Below are 22,749 nucleotides of genomic sequence, written 5' to 3'. Positions count from 1 at the left end.
AGAAGCAGCTTGAAAGGATGGGGTCAAGCTCCCACAGAACCAGGATTTTTAGTTTAGTTTTCAGTAGCAGTTGCTGGGTTTGGAAGCTCTTTTTCCTCTCTCTGTTACAGCTAAAAGCTGAGATTCTCTTCCTGCTGCTAGAATTGCATGTGAGACAATCTGTTTGACTGCCTTTACCTTTGCCAAGGGTGTGCTTGTGGGATGTTACTATATTGGAACAGTTAGTGCGTGGTTTATTGTTTTGATAAAGTTACAGTTAAGCCAATTCTTTTATTTTTATTTTGTCTGTATTTTAACCAAAATGTATGAATAAATGTGTTTTGCTCCAAGCCTTGTCATTTGATCGATCGAATTGCATCCAGCATGCAATGCAATGCCTGGCACGTGCCTTTAAAATAATAAAAAGTTAGGGTCTAGGTTATCTTCTTGGCATGTTTTGCGGTAGGATGGGGGATTGGTCTGGTCCATGACATAATTGTTCTTTATGAAGGTTCATCACAACTCTTGGAGTTTTCTTTTTAACAAAGGCTACCTGAACTGCTGAGTATTTGCAACATTTTCTGTCGTTATGTTCCCCTTTTGTCAGTAACTGTCTGCGGTGCAAACATTGAAGCAGCAGAACTTCATGTCAGACTTGAACAGGAGCTTTGGGTATCCTGCTTGTGGTTTGGTTTTGGTCACCTCGCCTACAGAAAATCCTGCCAATTGGCCAAACCAGTGAAGTCCCCTCTGCCTGATGAGTCGGGAGATTACTTGGGAGATTTGCCTTTGGGAGGAGAGCTGCACTCTTGATTATATCATTTCCTGAGAGGCCCAGGTATTGCTACAAACAGCAAAGATGAAGATAAGAGCCTAAACTGAGTTATCTTTCTTGATAATGATCAGTCATTATGTTTTGCAGCTGTCCAGCAAGAGAATAGCGCTCTTGTGGCACAGTAGTTCTGTCCCTGCCTCTGAGCCAGAAGGCTTGAATTATTACACACCTGCTCCAGAGGTGTGTAATAACCTGCCTGAAAGTTTGGTTAAGAATATCTACAACAAGAGAACAAACATTCATCATGAACCAGCATCTTGTCCCAATGAGTCAGACTGATGATGTTTCATGAGATGCCAGAATTAGTAGCTGTTTTCTCCATTGATGCATTGAGTTCTGCATCTAGAGACAAATCTTCTCCAAATACAATTAGGATTTATTTTAATGTTTCAATAATTATAGATTCATAAATTTCTACAGCACAAAACAAGATCCTCCAGCTCATTGAGTCTGTGCTGGTCAAAAACAAGCACTATTCTGTCCACATACAGAAATCAATAAATAATTGGGTTAAATAGATCTATTTACCTGATACCAGCCTTGCATGTGATTTTAGGAGAGGTGACTAAACATTTATGTTAAGATAGGCTTTGATGAGGTTTATGAAATGGGGAGATCTTTGGACGGGGAGGGGGGGGGGGAATTATACAGGTGAGGTGACTGAAGATTTATCCACTGATTGATGAACTATGAGTGCTAGACAAAAGGCCAGTGTTGGTGGACTGAGAGATATTCAGAGGGATATGTAGAAGGAGGAGCTTATAAGGGCTTTGCAGAATATGACCTTAAATTTGACAAATTGGGAAATGGAGTCAGTGAGGGCCACCGTATTGGGTTTTGGATTGTGGTACTTGAATCAGAAAAAGAGAATATTACAAACCAGGATAGGAGATATCAAGGGGAGCGTGTGCTTTGTTCAGTCACAATATGTTCCAATTTTTTTAATCATCTCTCCAATCTTTTATGCAAAACCTGACTCCAGTTCACAAAGAGTTAGTGAATATCCAACTGTGACATATCACAGTTGACATCAGTTAACTAAACAAACAGTCGTGCCCTTGAAGCTAGACATGTTTAAATAATCTATCCTGGGTGATTTTTCTGAGGAAAAAAACATGAAAAAAATAAGTAGGAAGTAGTGCATGGTCTCCGTTACAGAAGAAACAAAGAATTACTATGCCCCGGCTTGTAAAAAATACCTCAGTTATATTGAGTTAGTTTTGATAAAGCTGGAATGGGACAACACCCATTTAAACTATTCTAATGAGGAAGGGCAGCTACAGGTAAAATGCTGTTTGACAAGTTGGGTGAGGACGTCGTCCCAGATGTGTCATAATAGATGTGTTGCTAAGTAACAAAAGAATTCACCATCTTTCCTGAGCCGGCTGAAAGCAGGTGGATGTTTGAGAACACACTTGTTTATCCTGCGGTGGCGAGGCTTGATGACAGTGCTCCTGTGGAACTCGATCAGTTTTATGACGAGCTTTCACCATCGTCAAAACTCTTTTCAAAGGTCACGCAGGTAGAGCTGCAAAACTAAACCGAGACTGGGATTGTTGCAGGGAGAGAAACTGAACTATAGCTACATCTTCCAAGGAGAGTTTCTGATACTTTTATTTTGGGGAGTCGCTGGTTAAGTCCAAGTCCTGGGTGTCACTCATAGGAATAATGTTACATTTCAGAACAGCAGCAACGTGCACCATCGCTGAATCACCGGAGCCTGTTCGAAGGGTAAGTCATTATCTTATTATTGCTCCGTGTTTGTGAGCGTGTCTAATATTCCAGTTTGAGCGGAGGGCTGTGTGTTTGCTGGCAAATGATCTTTCGTCTTGCTCGAGCTTCAGTAATGCAAGAGGACTAACAGCTGGTTGTTCTGTTGTTTAGAGTAACATCCGAAGGGTCCGGCTGACACTGCACAGTGATGGCAACTCGGCCTCGACAAGAGATGAAACCAAAAGGAGGGGGAAAGCAGAAACGGTCAGTACCGCCCGTAGAGTCATCGTCTCTGGAGCCTAGAATGTCCAATCCCACCGATTGTCCTGAGGCAATTATAGATTAATCTTTTGCTGCAGCCCCTGATAGTAAGGGTTATTCTGGCACACTGGTAATATCCCTGCCTCAGACCCAGAGGACCTGGGTACAAGTCCCACCTACTCCAGAGGCTTTGATTAAAATATGTAAAATCACTGATGGGATTGTGTTTTACATTCAAATGAATACTTTATTTTAGTTATGAAAATGTCAGAGAAAGGTTTGATGAAAGAAAACTGATTAGATGCATCCTGATCACCAGTCAACTGGGAAATAAAATGCGTGTCTCCTTACAGAGTGGCAATGGTTCAGTGAGGGTGGAGTCAGGATAAACAGTTGCTCTTGGCCTGAAGCTTGTGGTATCTCGCAGGCCTAAATACTAATAATTATTGTATCGTCAATGCTAAGCTATAAACTAAAAAGTTTCCATTTCTAATTCTCATATAGCTAATGCATCAATATCAATGGTTTCACCAAATGTTATTTTTGTATTTAATCGCCATTAACTCATAATCTATTCCTAAGTCTTCCTTGTAAATGCGTAAGACATTCTGTTTAAAATGCAAAGCTGATTTTTAAGTATGGGATGTCTGGTCGGCATGGATGAATTGGTTCAAAGGGGCTGTTTCCTTGCTGTATGACTTGATCTGCAATTTGTTGCTGATTCATTATCTCAGAGTTAACAACAAATTTCCTTGAATAAGAATATACCTGCAAATAGTTGGATTTCTATTTCAAGGCACTGCTTTACCCATGATCTCCACCCCCACATACACCCCCATGATGATGTGGGAAAAAGCCTCACTTTGTTGGACCAGCATGCCTTATATTACCCATCAGAAGGATGCAATTTTACAGCAGAAGTTTTATGCAGTTAGTTTGCTGAGGGACTTTCAGTGTGTGCTGATGGACAGAAACTCTCTACGACAAAAAAAATGATACAAATACGCACTGCTATCTCCCCCGATGCAAACAATTAAATCATTTACAAATGCGTAACGTGTGGACCACCCATTAGCTTTTGGAGTAGGTTATTGGAAGCTCTGTGCATTTCTGGGGAAGCATACCTGGCATGACAGAGAGATAGTGTACCTGAAAGTCTGACATTGGCACATGTATCAAACTGATCAGATACACACTTATGGTTATTATGCAAAATAAAAAGTACCTTCACTGTTTGATAAAATACTGGCTGTAGCTCCCAACAAATCAGTGAATGCATTAATGGAAGTTTTAGAAGTGTTATTACACTGTTGCTTCATTGGTTTGTATTAAAGCTTGGTGAGAAATCCTTCTGATAGCAGAGTGTACAATAGGTTCCTCTCATCTCCAGTTTGGTTTGAGCTGTGAGTATATATTTTGATTAGGAATTCAGTGTTGTGATGGTAAAATGTTTACTATAAATAGTTTCTAATTACAGGTTAGTGGCCTGCAGCAATGTTTACTTACTAACCTAAGGCATGCTCGCTCTGGGGGAGAGGTGGCTGAGCTGCACAATGTTGGAGTTGAGCTCTGTAATAGTTTTGCATTCACTCGGTCACTGATTATATCTACCCAAGGAGTAACTAAGGAGAAAAAGTCTAGAGACTGTGGGAGTTCCTCAGGGATTTTGTTTGTAACCTTTGTCGGCTCAACAGTTCTGACAATAATAATTAAATTACTCAAACCTTGCTTTAGTGTTGGATAAATCCATGTTTAGAATATGACCTGAACTTTGGACACTTCATTCCTGACTAGGCATGAATGCACTAGCAAATGTTTAAAGAAAAGTTAAGTAAAGGTCCAGATTTTAGAAATTCAAGTTGTGAAATACCTCCGAGAACTGGATTTGTTTTCCTTTTTAAAAAAAGGCTCAGAGGAGACGTGAACCAGATCATTTAAAATTCTAAATGTAATAGATCCAAGACAGACAGACACATTGCCCAGGAGCAGGTGTGGGCCACTCAGTGGCTTTGATCCTGTGCTGCCACTGAACAAGATCATGGCTGATCTGATTTTAGCCTCAGTTCCACTTTCCCATCTACTCCTAATACTCTTTGACTCTCTCGCTTATTGAGGAATCTTTCTCCCTCTGCCTTAAAATGATTCAGTGACATTGTCTCTCCTGCTGTCTGACGCAGAAACTTTCAAACTCTTTTGGACCCTTTGAGAGAGGAAGAAGGATTCTCCCCCTCTCTGTCTTAATTAGACAGCCCTTTATTTTCCAATATTGTTTAATCAGCCTGTTCAGAAATGTTATTTACACACCTCTGGAGCAGGTGGCACTTGAACCCTGGCCTCTTGGTCCAGTGGTAGGGACATTACCACTGCATTCTAGCCCTCATATTAGACAGTGGATGATCAATGTGCAATGAGGTATCCAGACTGTGGCTTCAGGTACTGGCATTTTTTTTCATCCATGTCATAAGGGCATTGCTGGCTATGCCATCTTTAGTCTGCCATCTCTAATTGTCTTTGAGATAGTGGTGAGCTGCTCCCTGCTAACTCAACCATGGAGCGATAAGGTTAACGACAGACCAGCTATTGTCGAATGAGCAGGATTTTGAGCTGCTTTCTAATATTTACATACAAATAGAGAATTCTTCTTGAACATGTTTGTAACTGAATAGGAACTTCATTGAATTACCAGAGGGATTTGTCAATTGTTTGCCTTTTGCATTTTCCTCTAGTCCTGTCTAGCAGGTGCAGTGAGATGGACTTTAATAAAGATGATAATATAAATTTGAATGTCATCCAGAAAACCTGCAGTTCTGAATACCATCTCATACCATCTGAATACCATCTTGCGTAATCAGTGGATTATATATCTTTTCCTTTTCTCTTGAATTTTTTGAAGACATCCGTGGATTATATACAGCTAATGTACACCTGCTAGACCAGCTTCCTCCTTGGGCGTAAAAGGCACACTAGGAATTAGATACATTAGATTTGAGTAGTGCTTTATTCTCTCAGATTTTGCTCACTCATTTCCATATTGTCCAAGGCAGACTTGCCAGAAGCAAGCATAATCAAGCAATGTTTGAGAGTGTTCTTTTTAAAAACTGTTTGCTTTAAAGATATGTCTCATTTATGAGCAGCAAGTTGCTGCTGTTTGAGTAATACAATTGAGAATGTGTTTATCACAGAATATAAGCACTGTTAATTCATGCCTATCACCCGTGACTGAACCAATTTAAATAAATTCAAATGACTTGGATAAAAATTGTTTGCTAGTTATATTAATGTACTGAGGTTAGTTTTAAAAAATAAATTCAGAAGTTTGCATTCAGTCAAGTTTTAAATCTGTTTTTGTACTTGAAGATTCCAGCTTAATTTTTGTAGCTGCTTTAGAAGTCTAAGCTATGAGCAGAATCTTATCACGTTGGGTAGGGCCTGTTGATAATGTAACCTTTAAAACAAAAAGCCAGGGTAAAAGATTGCAGAAACTCGGGTTGAGCTTAAAATTCTCTGATATTCTGAGCTTCTTTCACCAATTTCAGATGAAATTAACTGGGATGGTGGGGAACTGAAAACACATGAACAGAAACGCCAGACCATTACCTTCAGGAGAGGAAGTCCTTAAACATACTTGTGAAAATATTTCTGCCCTGTAGTAAATTTTGCTGTTTTTGACAGTATCACTCTCTCTGACTATTTAAGCATCAGTGAGGAGTGATTACTTTACAAAATAGTTACATTCACTTTATGGACAAGCAACCATTCTGAGATCAGAAATATCTCATTGTTGGACTGATCAGGAGGGCGGGTGAATAGTTTATCTCCCCTAATGTGCCTGTTAGTCTAAGACCTACCCAGTCCTGCTTTAGAGAATTCTGAGTGTGAATGATTTAAGAGTGTGTTCTGGGAATTCAGCCTCACTTTACGGGAAGCTGAATTAGGGAATCTTGCTGGCACCAATTTTCTGAGATTGGATTATCAAAGATTTTGCTCAAAGATTTTTTTCACCTGAACTCCTATTGAGTGAGGAAAAAAAATGAGAGACACGACCATGGAGAATTAATTGTCAGGAGTTTTGTCTAACTTCTGTGCATTGGCCAATAAATCTGATAATCTACACAAGGAGCATGAACTACAGACAGTAGTCAATGCATTAGAATCAAATCCATCACAATGATCCTTTGTATCCACATATCCCTCCTTTCTCCATATGCCTTTTCTGCAAACTCAAAGGAATTGCAGCTACTTTATTTCCTTGATACTGACTGGAGTAATACAATTTACTTTCCTTTCCTAAGAGCCTTGGTGATCGTAGATGTTATATTTGATGCTTCCTCCTCTGGCGTTCTCTCAGTTTACCTTCTAAATGGGAGAAGTAATTGAATGTCAGTCTGCTGCTCTTCACTCTGGCTGCTTTGGAATTGTTGTGAGCGCATTCCCCCTTTATTTTTGTAGGGCCGTGAGATGAGCCAGCCATTAGTGCCAGCAATCCTGAACCTTGGGCTGATTGGTTGAGGATTGCCAGCTGGCAGGCTGACTGAGGTGGGCATATCTCTCTCTGGGAGGGAGCAGACAGTGCAAGTTTAACTCTAAGCCCTGCAGTGTTCCTGTGGTAAAGGAGGGTTGCTCTTGGTGGCATGTTGCCTTCATTAGTTTAGATGTTCTCCTGCAAACTTCATCAAAGGGACAGTTTATGCCCATTTTCACTTGCTGATATTTGGCTGATGAAACAGTGCAGCATTAAATAAGAGCTGGAGTCATTTTAGAGCTGCTGCTCTTTGCACTCTCCCACCCTCTGTCTCTCATTGTATTTCACCCACTCCAGAGAAGTGAGCAGAAGATGAGCTTCAGATTTGTTCTTATTGAGGTCAGTTGCCCTTTTAAGAAATATTGAGCATTGAATGAGCTTATAGACACACAATTTTAGCCTGAACAGCACCATTGCACCTTGTTATGGATTCCCAGCTCCATTATAACAGAGAATCTCTCCCAACCTTCTTGTAAATGTTGAAAAAAACTCCTCCAAGCCAGTTTGAAAGAGAAACCTCATGTTTATTGTTATCTGCTTACCAGCTGCTGTTACTGTTGGGGAAAACAATACTTTAGGACAATATCATCCAATAAGAATTGCTAACCAGCCACTGGCTGTGCAGTGGCAACACTTGTAAGCACAGGCTGGAGTACTGTGTGTGGATGTTTAATTAATAGACATGCATCGCCACTCGCTGCAGCACTGTCTTCCTCTTTATCTGAGTTTGGAAGCATGGCAAGAATTTCCCAGATGCAGCACCTCTTCGTGTTTGTTTCCACCTGTTCGTCCAATGGTTGGCGATAGTACTTTGAGAGATTGCTGAGGAAGCTGACTTACCATGTAATATTTTATAAATTTCTACTTTGAAAATAGAACTAGTCAGGCTCAAGATTGGGATACAGATAGACTCTAACCTCACACCTTTTTAATGCATTGTTTGAGCTGAAATGTCACCTTTTTTCATAAAACCTTAAGTTATCTCGAGAATGTGACTTGAGAGAAGTTTTGGGATTTACATGTTACTGAACCGAAACCTGCAACCCGTTCTAAAAGATGAAAGACTTAACAGCAATCAATATATTGTTTCAGTGCATGACACTGTCTGATTCTTATGGTCCTGCTCCACAGCTATCTGATGAAGGAGCAGTACTCCAAAAGCTAGTGCTTCCAAATAAACCAGTTAGACTATAACCTGGTGTTGTGTGATTTTCAACTTTGTCCACCCCAGTCCAATACCGGTTCCTTCACATCATGGTTACCCTAGGCTATGGTGTCTGCCTGGGGTAGTTACTCCTCATTGGCTTTCCTCTGCTGGCCTGGAATGGTCACCCTGATTGCCTGGCTGGATCAGAATGCCAGCTTCCTTCTCCGTGTTTCCATGATGCTGTATCTGGACTGTTATCCACCTTTTTTCCAAATTCAAATCCTCTCTTCCAATCCTGTCCCATTGCCCATGTCCCCCTTTTTGCTTCCCCCTCACATTTCTTCATGAATAGGTCAATTCCATTGTTAAGTTTACCATCAATGGAAGCATGTGATTGAGGAGCCACTCTTACAATACTGACAGTCACTGATTCTGCAGTTGTTTAAGCACCAAACCTTTTTGTCTGGTAAACTGAATATGTCACTTGCACTGTGCACCCCAGATAGTTTCACTTTGTAGAAAATAATCTCTTTTCTTCTGATAGGGTTAAAGTCAGTCACAGATTAACAGCAGTGGTGTAATCCCCACCACTGTATCGCTGAGGCCACAGAGCAGGCTTGTAGGTTTGTGTTCCAAAATGCAGGAAGACCTCGTAGATATCAGCTCAAGTCACTTTGTTAATCCAATCTCAGACCTAACCTGCTGTGTTATGAGAGGCGCTACCCTTCAGATTATTTGAAAAGCAGTGGCTCTCTGAATATTGTGACCAATATTTCACATCACCAAGAACCAGTTACCTGGGCATTCATTTCATTGCTGTTTGCAGAATCCAGCATTCAGGTCACTGTATTTACCCATGCAACAGCTTTAAGAATGAATTTCTGAACTCCACATGTTTCATTACATTACCCTACATTCTGTATTTCTTCCAGGCTTTATTGTATGTTTTATCAATTTTTTTTCCATCCCAAGTGTGCTGTGCTTTCCCTGCCTCTCTTTCTTGATCTCTCCAACAATTTGACCGGTATAGGCACCAGGAAACACCTCAGGGCACTGAAACTGACCAAGTGCGGCTGAGATTCGAGTTGGAGCCTCCCAGTGAATAGGCGAAAGTGAGGACTGCAGATGCTGGAGATTAGAGTCAAGAGTGGGGTGCTGGAAAAGCAGAGCAGGTCAGGCAGCATCTGAGGAGCAAGAAAATCGACATTTCGGGCAAAAGCCCTTCATCAAGAATCTGATGAAGGGCTTTTGCCCGAAACGTCAATTCTTCTGCTCCTCGGATGCGGCCTGATCTGCTGTGCTTTTCCAGCACCCCACTCTTGACTCTCCGAGTGAATAGTTGGCCTACTTGAATGAACATTCGGAGAGGCTGTTTAGGTTCACACTTGGTTGATCTCCGTGACTTGCCCATTGCCTGTGGCCTGATATCTCCACCAGGGTACTTCCTGAAACAGAAGGGAAAAAAAAGGAAATAATTGGCCATGACAATTGAAGAACAACAGTCATCATCCTTTGCTGTGTGAACAGATAGGCCCATGTACATAGCTGTGGCAATAAAGGGCAAAAGTACAGAGTAATCCTTCATGTCTTATTCCTGGCATTGTTTAACTGCAAGGCTATTGTCAGCATGGCACATACTATACATAACTATATAGAAACAATACATTTTTGTACTTAGTCTAAAGAAGTAACATTTTTCTTTTGTAAATTACTGGTTGAATACTCTCTTTTCTATTCAATTAACGTTAAAAATGTAAAAACAAAAGAACTTTTGAACTGTCCCGTGAAAAGCACCTTCTCTGGAAGCTGCAAAGCAAATTTTCAGCAATGTCTTGCAAAGCCAGGAGAAACCTAATGAAGAGCCAACAGACCCCAAATTGAATGAACAGAAAACTCTTTGTCTTGAATCCGAGCTTATGGTGAAGCTTGGAACCTTGCCATAGTTTCTTGTAAAACAGAGCAATGGCACCTATTTTGTAGGGAGAGATAGATTTCCGATACATGAGGGAGATTATTGGTGAATGACATTGAGCTGGCTGAGAACTTAGACTCCCAGACGGTGGGCCAACATTGCCTTCTCCATTGAAGAGGTTGTGGTGTCGTAGTCTATAAGAGCACATGCGAGACAAACAATAAATTATGTTACATAATTAGAATATTTATCAGTTACTAGACTGGGAGGATCATCCAATGCATGGGTGCACTGTGCATGGTAGGTAAGTATGTTAAAGAGCTGAGAGACACTGGCAAAATCCAGTTCCATTCAATGTCAAATCCTCTTGCTGTCTTAGAGTCATAGAGATGTACAGCATGGAAACAGACTTCGGTCCAACCCGTCCATGCCGACCAGATATCCTAACCTAATCGAGTCCCATTTGCCAGCACCCAGCCAATATCCCTCTAAACCTTTCCTATTCATATACCCATCCGGATGCCTTTAAAATGCTGTAATTGTACCAGCGTCCACCACTTCCTCTGGCAGCTCATTTCATACATGCACCACCCTCTGTGTGAACAAAGATCTATAGACTAAAGAGACCACCATAATAATATAGCATGTTGGGCCATTCATAGAATCTGTACAGTGTGGAAGCAGGCTATTCAGCCCACTGAGTCCACACCAACCCTTCAGACAGCATCCCACCCAGACCCACCCTATCCCTGCATTTCCCATAGCCACCTGCATCCACCTAGCCTGCACATCCTTTGAAACTATGGGGCAATTTCCCATGGCCAGCAGAAGACAGTAGGTGTTTGAGTTTATAGTGCTATAGGCGTCAATTGTGATTCTGACCTGTGAAATAATTGTTAGCAAGTCATATACAGAAAGTGATTGTTCCATTTCTGCCTCTTTGTGAGAGGGGAAAAATTTAAAAGGGACCTAAGGGGCAACTTTTTCACACAGAGGGTGGTGCGTGGAATGAGCTGCCAGAGGAAGTGGTGGAGGCTGGGACAAGTACAACATTTAAAAGGCATCTGGATGGATACATGAATAGGAAAGGTTTAGAGGGATATGGGCGAAGTGCTAGCAAATGGAACTAAATTAGTTTAGGATATCTGGTTGGCATGGGTGAGTTGGATCTAAGAGTCTGTTCCAGTCCTGTACATCTCTATGACTGAGAAATGACTGAAAGTTACAGCATTGCAGCCGAACATCCTGGAGTGTTGGCACTGAGCCCGAACCTGGAGGAAAGGCAATGCTGGTGGATGCCTGTTAGTGAAACCAGAGACTCCTTAATCCTCCTGGGTCCTTCCCACTTGTGATGAACAGTGGGAATGCCAACAGAGGAGCACCTTAAGACAATCCTCTGAAGACCAAAGAGCCTGCAAGCTACCCAGAAGAAAAGCTGGACCACAGGACTCAGAATGTCTTTTACAGAAATCCTTCAGAATTATCTTTAGGCTCCAAGTGATGCTTTCCGACTTTTATGCCAAGCCTATTGTTTCTGTTCCCGATCCCAGCCCATAATTGAGCAAATACCTTCCATCACACCCTGGGGTGTTTCAGATGACTCAGAACCAGTCCAAAGTGCAATGACTGTCATTATGTAGGCAAACATGACAAACTTACTTTCTTTCAGACTCGATCCCAGAAACAGCACTGCCCAGTTGTTAATTGATGATTTGTATCTTGTTCAGAACATCAGCAGTTTTCTGTCTCATCAAACAACACCGTAGGATCTCGTCACTGCATCTCAAAAGTAAATCCCTTTGGGTTGTGAAACAACTTGGAATGTGCAGGGGAATATTCAGGTGCTGAAGCAGTTCAAGTTCTTCCTGTACCCTCTCATGATAGTCACGATTAGAGTTCAAATCTCAGTCACGCAGAGAACTGGCCTCTATGATGAATGAAATCATCATTAGAGAGTGCCCTATGAATAAATTCATCTCTTGTACATGCAGTTTTTCTAAAAGGAGCAAGCACATGAGTAAGTTTAAACAGAACAACAGTGATTCTTGTAAAGTGCAGGAGTGAATTAAAACTGCAGACTGAAACCCTTCCAGAGCATAAAAGATGTGGATTAGATGCTGGAAGAAACCAGCTGAGCATGCCTTCTTCCATACAGGAAACCAAGATGGAAATTTAAAGGCATTTACATTGCCACCATTTGACTTTTTTATCGGAGCAGAACTAAAATGAGGCATAAGAGGGACAAAAAAATCTTGCAGGACCAGATAGTTTACCTTGTAAAACTGGATCCTACGTTTCTGGAATGCTTTTGTTACCTATTGACTGACTCCACCTCATTGTGGATTCTGCGACCTCAACCACATAAATGATTAAAAACCCAGTTGCTTTTACACAGATATGACATGAAACCTTTCCTTATGAGGGGCATGTACAGGGAAATCGAGTGAGAAGAATTTACTAACTTTGCGTAACTTCAGTGTCAAGAGTAGAATTACTGCCAGACAGTTACATACAAACAAGGAACGAAAGTATGCCACGCAGCCCCGTAAAGCCTGCTCCTCCATTCAATAAAATCAAGGGTAATCTCAACTCCATATTCTTGCATATCCCCAATTATCTTTCACCCCCTTGGCCATCAAGAATCTACCTTCCTCTGCCTTAAAATTACTTCAAGATTCTGCACCCACTGCCTTTTGAGGAAGAGAATTCCAAAGATTCCCAACCCTCCGAGAGAAAACTGTTACCTTGTCTCAGTTTTAACGATCAGTCTGTCTGAGCTGTAAACTGGTAAAAATCTTCGAAGAGAAATTGTGCATTTGGGAATACAGTAAGTTTCCCCTGTGTGTGGAAATTCTGTTGTGAAGCAGGCAGCTGCTTCCTGAAGAAGGGCTTGTGCCTGAAACGTTGACTCTCCAGTTCCTTGGATGCTGCCTGACCTGCTGTGTTTTTCCAGCACTACACCTTTTTCAGCTGGTCTCAGGTTACCTAGTTTCCTTGAAAGCTGTGCTACTACAATATTATGGCATCCTAGCACATGAAGTTTCTTTCCATTTTTCGATTTAACTTCCAATCTCACCCTCCATGTACTTGCTGTTGCTGCAGTTGGTTCATTTTCAAATATGAGTGGGACTCAGTTCTAGTTTAACTTCATTGGCAACATTTTCTTTACAGTGTAGGTTGCAGTCATGAATTTCACTCACATTATGTCTTCGCATGTTAAATAATGGAGTTGCATTTGATCAGTAAAAAATGAGTTACTGAGCATGAAAGTATCATGGAATCCTGACAGTAGGGAGAGACCATTCAGCCCACCGACCCTAGGCCTGTAACCCCACATTTACCATGGCTAACCAGCCAAGCCTGCACACTGCAGACTGTCAACATGACCTGCACATCTTTGGACTGTGACAAACCCAAGCAGAATGTGAAAATTGCACTCAGACAGTCATCCGAGGGTGGAATTGAACCCAGGTGCCTGGTGCTGGGAGGCAGCAGTGCTAACCACTGAGCCACCCAGCAACTTGGCTTTACAATTCTCAGACCGTTTTCACAAATCCCTCATGTTTGCTCTGGTTAACACAGAGAGAGGAAGGTCGAGGTCGGGTTTTGCAATTTTCCCCATTTGACCTCTCAAGACCTCCTCCCACCTGCCCTGATTGAGGGGAGGCCGGAGGAGTTTAAAATCCCTTCCCTGACTTTCCTGTTGCTGAATTCTCTGACCCCAGGATAATGCTCCATAATCTCAAGGAGATGCATGTTCCCATTCCTGTACCTACATCATCACCAACACATTGAGGGAAATACACTTTGCCTTGACATTCACAAGATCATCAGGTGTAGGAGCAGACGTTGGCCATTCAGCCCATCAGGTCTGTTCTGTCATTCAAGGAGATTGTGGCTGATCTGATAATTCTCAGCTCCTTTTCCTTGTCTTTTCCCTGTTGCTTTTGATTCTCTGACTAATCAGAAATATGTCTGTCTCAGCCATGAATCTATCTACTGACCCAATCTCTATAGCCCTGTGCAATACAAAATTTACTATCCTCTGAGGGAAGAAATTCTACCTCATTGCTGTCTTAAATGGGTGACTCCTTAAGTCTGAGATGATGCCTCTAGTCTTAGTTTCTCCCACAATGGGAAAGAATTTTTCCACATCTATTCTGTGAGGCATCGTAATAATCTGACATGTTTCAATAAGATTGCCCCTTCTGCGAAACCCCAATGAATACAGGACAATTTACACCACCTCTTATGAGGAAATCACTCCAGTGAACATTCTTTGGACTGCCTCCAATACCTGTATACCTTTTCTTAGATAAGGGCACAAAAACTATTCACAGTATTCAAGGTGTATGAATCTTAAGTAGTATTAGTAAGACTTCCCTTTCTTTAATACTCCATTCTCCTTGAAATAAACACCAAGATTCCATTTGCTTTCCCGAATACCGTATGAACTTCAATGTTAGCTTTTAATGATTCATGCACAGGAGCTCCCAAATCCCTGCCTGAAGTGTCTCTCCATTTAAATAATTTTCAGCTGCTCTGTTCTTCCTGCCAAGTCACATTTTCCCACAGTGTCTCATCTGCTAGTTTTTTTGTCCACTCACCTAACCTGTCTTTATCTGTCTGCAGACTCTCTGTGTTATCCTCACTAATTGCCTTACCACCTAAGTTTGCATCCTCCACAAATTTAGCTCTGCTACATTCACTTTTCTCACCCAAGTCATTAAAATATGTTTTTCAATGAGAAAAGCCATGAGAGATCCATTTGCATTGTGTGATGTTCATAAATTATTTTTATCCTTTTCACTCACCCTAGTATTAAGAATTAGCAATGCCTTTGCCTAACAACTTTTGTCATTGCTGTGGCTAGACTCCCATCACCTCCTGTGACTTAACATTTTTATTTCCTCTCTGTTCCGTCTGTGAACAAAAACCTGAATTATTTGTGTCAAGTTCACCATCTTCACCGAGACTTTTAATACTGTGTTAAGGTAACAAGTGGAGGAAAAAATTAGCTGTGTTAAAGTAGCAGGTGGAGAAAGGCCCCATATACGTTTGAAAGAGTTTCCACAACCATACAGCAGCTTAGCTTTAAGGTCATTGTGTGTTTAGACTGGAAATATTTCCACTTGTAACGTGGGCAACCTTTGAAGGGAGAGCAATTTATGGAAATAGGAAATACATTTTTCAATGTACAGAGAAATATATTTGAGGTGAAGTTGAGGAAACTGTTGAGATAAGGGTTTAGCTTAATTACAATATGTGGTTTGACTCTTTAAAAAACAAATTTGGTGACAATTATGTTAAAAAAAATCTTTATTGATTATGATAGTTAATTCATGATTTCAATATTTAAGCTCTGTTTGAACTGAATTGGCTGCACAGGGTGAGTGATGGATTCATTTATGGCAGTCGTGGCCAACCTTTCACCAGGGAGCACTGGATAAGAATCCTACTGCACTCGAAATGCTAACTCTGTTTCTCTCTCCATAGATGCTGCCACACCTACTGAGTTTCTTTAGCATTTTCTGTGCTTGTTTCCAATTTCCAGCATCCGTAGTGTTTTGATTTTATTTAAGTGGAATGAGGAAATGCTGCTTAAAAGAAGAATTCAATGAAAGTTAGAACAGTTATTAAAAAAGAATTTTACTTTCCCATTCTCCTCGAGGTATTGACTCGTATTGGGGTCAGACAAATAATTGCTTGCACCCAAATTTTTAAAGAAGTTATTAATCAGGGATGTAGCACAACTGGCTAGACCAACAATTATATCCCACCCCTCGATGTCCAGAGGGCAGTTAATAGTCAACCACGTTGTTGTGGGTCCGGAGGAGGTCAGAGTGTGTCAGGATGGCAGATTTATTTCTCGAAGCCAAGATGTGGAGGAGCCGGTGTTGGACTGGGGTGGACAAAGTTAAAAATCACACAGCACCAGGGTTATTTTGAAGTACTAGCTTTCGGAGCGCTGCTCCTTCATCAGATAACTAGTCCAAATAAGCCTGTTAGAATATACCCTGGTGTTTTGTGATTTTTAACTTCCATCCCACCGAGTGTTACTGGATAGCTTTGAGGATTGCTGAGCCTGATGTTAAACAGTTTTGGTGCAGTGGTCAGCCCTAATCTCTGAGTCCTCTCTGATTCAGGACTATGTCTCACTTTGGATCAAAGTTCCTGCAACATTAGCAACTCACCAAGTGGCAGTACCTGACCTCAGTAGTTACGTGGGAAGACCACTACCTGCTGGATCCCCTCCAAGCCACACACCGCCTTGACTTGGAAATTCATCACCAGTCCCTGGATCAAACCGCACAATGGCGGACCTGTCCACACCGACTGCAGTAGTTCAAGGAAGTGACTCAGCTTCTCGAGGACAGCTAGAGTAAATAAATAAATGTTGGCCCAACCAGTGGCACTCGAGTCCCATGAATGATTTTAAAAATAGTTGAAAAATCCGAAGTGGAAGCTTTCACCAGGGTGGGGAAGTATTGGGGTAGGAGAATCAAGTGGTGAAGATGAGGGACTCATCATTACCCCATAACTGAGCAGGGTGTACCCGGCCTGTTAGTATGTACCTGAGTTACACTGGTACCCAGAGAAACAGAGGGAGAGACTAAGACTGTTTCCCTCCACTGTACCTTTTGTAATTTTTGTAATAACACATGGACATCCAGGGCAGCAATCAATGCAGTCACCTGAATTTTGAATTTGGTGGCTGGAAGAGTACAATACAAATCAGAGAAAACTGTGATCAAACTGTGTCCAATGGTCTGGTCAGAATTCACCTCAGACAGTTCTAATTCCTGGAAGTTCTAGTGCTGAGAAGACACACAAGTTCATCTCTAGTCTTTGAGACCCCAAAAGTGAATGGAGATTAGGAAAATGTTTTTTTGTTAAATTGAAAGGATAACTCTAAAAGAGTAAATATGGTTGTAAATGATATACAGAAGATAATTCTGTAAAACTACACTGAAGTTAGGACCAGGAGTCACAAGTACAGACCACTTAAAGACAGAATAATGGAAGCAAGATCTCTGGAATGGTGGAGGAGCTGATTGCTGGGTCATTCCAATTGGGTGATGAGCAGAGAGAGAGAGAGAGAGAGATTGATTGGCCTCCCGCATCTTGTGAGAATGAGTAAAAAAAAAATCCAAATTACTTCTAGTCATAGAGTCATAGAGATGTACAGCACAGAAACAGACCCTTCGGTCCAACCTGTCCATGCAGATCAGATATCCTAACCTAATCTAGTCCCATTTGCCAGCACTTGGCCCATATCTCAACAAACCCTTCCTATTCATGTATCCATCCAGATGCCTTTTAAATGATATAATTGTACCAGCCTCCAGCACTTCCCCTGGTAGCTCAATCCATACACGCACCACCCTCTGCGTGAAAACGTTGCCCCTTAGGTCTTTTTTATATCTTTCCCCTCTCACCCTAAACCTATGCCCTCTAGTTGTGGACTCCCCGACCCCAAGGAAAAGACTTTGTCTATTTACCCTATCCATGCCCCTCATAATTTTGTAAACCTCTATAAGGTCACCCCTCAGCTTCCGACGCTCCAGGGAAAGCAGCCCCAGCCTGTTCAGCCTCTCCCTATAGCTCAAACTCTCCAACCCTGGCAACATCCTTGTAAATCTTTTCTGAACCCTTTCAAGTTTTACAACATCCTCCTGATAGAAAGGAGACCAGAGTTGCACACAGTATTCCAAAAATGGCCTAACCAATGTCCTGTAACATGACCTCCCAACTCCTGTGCTCAATACTCTGATTAATAAAGGAAAGCACTTTCTTCACGATCCTATCTATCTGCAACTCCACTTTCAAGGAACTGTGAACCTGCACTCCAAGGTCTCTTGGTTCAGCAACATTCCCCAGGACCTTACCGTTAAGTGTCTAAGTTCTGTTCTGATTTGCCATTCCAAAATGAAGCACCTTACATTTATCTGAATTAAACTCCATCTGTCACTCCTCAGCCCATTGGTCCGTCTGATCAAGATCCCATTGTAATCTGAGGTAACCTTCTTCACTGTCCGCTAAACCTCCAATTTTGGTGTCGCCTGCAAACGTACTAACAAATCTCTATGTTCACATCCAAATCATTTATATAAATGATGAAAAGTCCCAACGCTGAATTTCTCAAATGTTTGGGGATGAGATTTTGAATTAGTTTTGCCGCCTTTGTTTAGTTTTGTGGCTTGTATTTATTTTCTTTGGAATTATATTTTTGCATTTTGCTTTCTCCTCCCTTGTTTTAATCAATCACCATTCAAAGGAATTTCAGTGTCTTCACCGACAGAATGGACATTCCTCTGGGAATACCGTTTATCCTCTGGAAGGGAGTGTTCCACAGGAGTGAGCAGACACAGATTGGAGACTGTCTGAGCTGGCTTGTACCCACAGAAGGTACGCCCACACTCAATGCCAGGATAATGTGGGCACTTCCCAGGGCATTGTCCATCAGTGAAGTGATCACAGACTTTTCCACCTCATGTAGGGTGGTATGCAAACTTCCCCTATGACTGGATTAACATGGCAGTGAGAGTTAGTCCCACACCGATGCAAACTGGTCCATCCAATCTCCAGTGAACTCCTGTGTATGTGAGCTCACTACCTTTTCTACTGGGGGCATTGACTTCCATCTCCAAATGGAAGTCCATTGGCAGCAAGGAGGGCCGTGCTGCTTTTCTTCTCTCTCATGGTGGCTAAGTTTCTAGGTAGCTAAAGGGCTTTTTCTAAAGTGTTTCCTGTCAACTTCACAAATTCCCATTTATTTCATTTGCCACATTTTTGCCTACTCATTTCCCCTATCTACGTCAGTCTGCAAACTCCTTATGTCGGCTTTACAATGTACTTCCTTGAATTAGCTTTACTGTTACATGTACTCACATGAGGGCGGTGAAAAGTTTATAAGTCACCACTTACAGCTTATATGCTTCAAGGTTTATGGCCATTTTGTGCCAAACAATAGACTGGCCATCGAACAACGCTAAAAGGTGTGCACTAATATTAATGCTACATCAGATGTACAAAGTTGTCTTACTTACAGTATTGCACATTCTACGTTCCAATCAGACTTGGCCATGGTTAGTTCAAGTAGCCATTTAATTAATCATAGCAATCTGTTGAAATATAAAAGATAACATACAAACTTGCAAACAATCAAATTGTTATTTTTCTCCCCTGAAATTTACAGTCAGGAACCTGTAATTATTTTAAAATACACTAATTAAAAGTAACTTCCTAACAAGTCCATAAATCCCATCATAATCTTCAAATAGCTATCACACTATGTGTAGTATTCTGAGGGAGTCCAAAAAGGAATGCAGTTGGTTTACAATATGTTGAAAAGGTCCTGCCAATTTACCTTTAACCAAAATTTGAGGGCATTGTGAACTTGTAAAGCGAGAGGTATCTTACGTGGAGTTGGTGTTTGGGGAGTGGTGGGGACAGGTAGGTTAGTGAAGATCAAACTAAGGGGGTTTGTTAGTTTAATTATTGAGGTACAGCTCACTTTACTCCACCTTCAGGACAACCTGACAACCAACAGACTTCCTTAAGGCATGCATCACTCAAACATGAATGTGTCTCAGGCTTTCAAGTTTTATAGTTGAAGGTGTATTGCTGGGAAAGCACAGCAGGTCAGTTTATCATAAATGAGCTGAGTGTTTGTAAGTGCATGATGTTAACCCTTCCAACAGGAGTATTTTGTGGTCATTACCCACAATAAAGTAAACGCAAGGGTCGTAGACATTTGATCAAATGTTTAATTTTATTTAATAATGTTTAATATTATTAATTTAATAAATAAAAATAATTTAAGTATTTGACTACATAATGACAAGGTATGTGAATTTAGAGCATATTCTCTGTACACTGATAAGCAACAATAAATGTGCAATTTTTTTCACTTTGGAAATAAAGGTCAGCATTATTTTTGAGCATGTAGTTTATAATCATTTGGCAGGACAGAACTTGAGTATTTGCTGAAAAAGATAGACTTTGTCAAAACTGTTCTTCTTGCACTCAACAGGACAATTCACAAGAATTACCAAAGCACTGATTGATTGGCAAGTGGGCTCTGGTCAAGATGTTGCACCAGATGATTGACAGTTAATTGACAAGTTTTTTAAACAATCGGTTCCCCTTCTCCATCCACCAAATTTGGTACGGTTTTCCTGACACTTTCAGTTGATGAAGATATTCCCCTCCAATTCTTCTTGCTCCATAGCACTCACAACCCATATATCGGGAATGAGCTACAGGGCTCCATTAAACTCCAGCCAATGTTTAACAGGAGAAGGTAGCACAGCAAAAATGTCAATGGGCCCATTATCCAAAGGCCAAAGCTAATGGTCTGGGGACATAGGTTCAAATCTTACCACAGCAGTAACTGAAAAACTAATTAATCTTGAATTGATAACAAAACTACTCAAGACTATGAAGCTATAATCACTAGAATCCCTTAAGTACGTAAGAAGGCCATTTGACCCATCCAGTCAACACTAAACCTCCAAAAAGCATTCCATCTAAACCCACCCTTGCATTTAGCTTGGCCAATCCATCTAACCTGCATATCTTTGGACTGTGGGGGAAGACCAGAGCACCCCACCCCAATAAACCCAGGGAGAATGTGCAACCTCTTTGCAGATAATCACCCAAGGATGGGATCAGACCAGGGTCCCTGGCACTGTAGGGTAGCAGTACTAGCCACTGAGCCATCTTAAAGTTGAGATAAAGCTTTCTGACCCTGATGTGGTTTGAACATGCAACCTTCTGCTTTATAGTCAGACACACTACCATTGCACTACTAACCCAGCTTGTTGTGAATAGCCTATCTGCATCACTAATGTCCTTGTGTAGACTCCAGGCCCAGAGCAATGTGGTTGATTCTTTCTTGCCCTCTGAAAGGGTCTAACCAGCTACTCATTTAAAGACAATTGAGAATGGACTCCAAATTTTGGCCCGAAAGTGTGGTGCTGGAAAAGCACAGCAGGTCAGGCAGCATCCAAGGAGCAGGAGAATTGCCGTTTCAGGCAAGAGCCCTTCTCCAAATTCTGGCCTTGACAGAGAATGTCTATGTTTGATGAAAGATTAAATAACAGCTCTGCGTCTTTCTCTAGAACAGAGACTGCAGTATTCTGTGTATTTTATAACTCTGCTCCTCTGATCGTTTTATACTGGGCATTTTTCTTCTGTCTCATCTCCATTTTGGAAAGGGGCAAGTGATGGTGAAAGTTAACCTTTGTGTTTTCTGATTCTGTAACACCGTGATTAAACTACTTTTTGTTCTAGGAGGACAAAACGAGTGCAGGAAACCGCCAGAAAAACAATGCATTACTCCAAACTGAAAATGACAGCGCACAATCGTTAAAACTGGTTAGTAACCATTCGCTTGGAATTGAAGGATGTGTATATTTTATTTAAAGTATTAGCATGTCTTCCAATCTGCCTTACCTCTAGTCTGCACTGTGGAAATATTCTAGAACTCTCTTATTTCTCACCTTTGCCTGATGGTCATTAGGATTCTCTTCCTGTCACTCATTGATCATTGCTGATCCTCCACAAACTGAAATGTCCACTCATCACCAAGCATGGAATGGCTCTTTGTTGCATCCGCTCTGTCCTGATCCTCAGCTTTATGACATTTGAGGCTACTAGAGTAATTTATCGTGAAAGCTGATTAGAGAGGTGTCATTGAGTACCAACTGCTACTCCCTTGTTCTCAGAATCCTCTCAATCTCATCTGCCCATTCAAGTCATCAATCAGTCACAACACGTGGAGAGATTTTCTCTGGGTCGGGAAAATGTTTTGAAAGAACATGTTTAGAATGTTATTGCACACAGAATAAATCTGTCCCGCCATGAAGTCACACATGAAAATGGGATTTTTAAAAAATCTTTTCCCTCTGTTCCCTTTTGCAGCATCTTTCCAATGGCTTGGGTTCAGAGTCATCTCCTCACAGGCGGATGTACGGAGTGGTGAAGAGAGCAGATGCAAATAAGGCCGAGGTGGTTGTGTATGAATGGTCAGTTAACCAGCTTAAAGAGGAAATGAGCTACATTAAGGAGGTGAGACGGGAAGTATTTGCCGTTCCTGTTCAGTTTGCTTGACTGGGCACATTCTCGCTCAGTTTGTTCAACCTGAGAAAGTCTCAAATGGGACCTGAGTGTGATCACACTTTGCAGCCTCACCCCGAGTTGGGGATTTTGTTAATTCTGTTTAGCTCATCCAACCATGAGGTCAGTTCCACCAGCTTATCACCGACCACAACAGTGACTACACTTCAAAAACACTTCATTGCTCGTAAAGCCCTTTAGAAAGGCCTGTATTCCGGTGAAGAGCTAAATAAATACAAGATCTTTTCTTCAATGAC

The 22,749-nt window shown here is 41.4% G+C and overlaps 1 protein-coding gene across 1 annotated transcript in view; it reads left to right on the top strand.

Annotated features, from left to right (window-relative positions):
- The first annotated feature begins 2,205 nt into the window (after positions 1–2,205).
- The window catches only part of LOC122541018 (myocardial zonula adherens protein-like), a 58,056-nt gene continuing 37,512 nt past the window's right edge, over positions 2,206–22,749 (top strand). Inside the window, exons 1-4 of the mRNA XM_043677454.2 lie at positions 2,206–2,545; positions 2,699–2,791; positions 21,668–21,751; positions 22,298–22,444. Coding sequence (XP_043533389.2) covers positions 2,483–2,545; positions 2,699–2,791; positions 21,668–21,751; positions 22,298–22,444 — 387 coding nt within the window. The 5' untranslated portion in view covers positions 2,206–2,482. The remainder of the gene's footprint in view (positions 2,546–2,698; positions 2,792–21,667; positions 21,752–22,297; positions 22,445–22,749) is intronic.

The sequence above is a fragment of the Chiloscyllium plagiosum genome, unplaced genomic scaffold (genome assembly GCF_037043375.1).
Source record: "Chiloscyllium plagiosum isolate Xiang-an unplaced genomic scaffold, Cpla_swu_hap1 HiC_scaffold_39, whole genome shotgun sequence".
NCBI lineage: Eukaryota > Metazoa > Chordata > Chondrichthyes > Orectolobiformes > Hemiscylliidae > Chiloscyllium > Chiloscyllium plagiosum.
The sequence above is the reverse complement of the archived record's forward strand: the minus strand, read 5'-3'. Positions and strand labels throughout refer to the sequence as shown.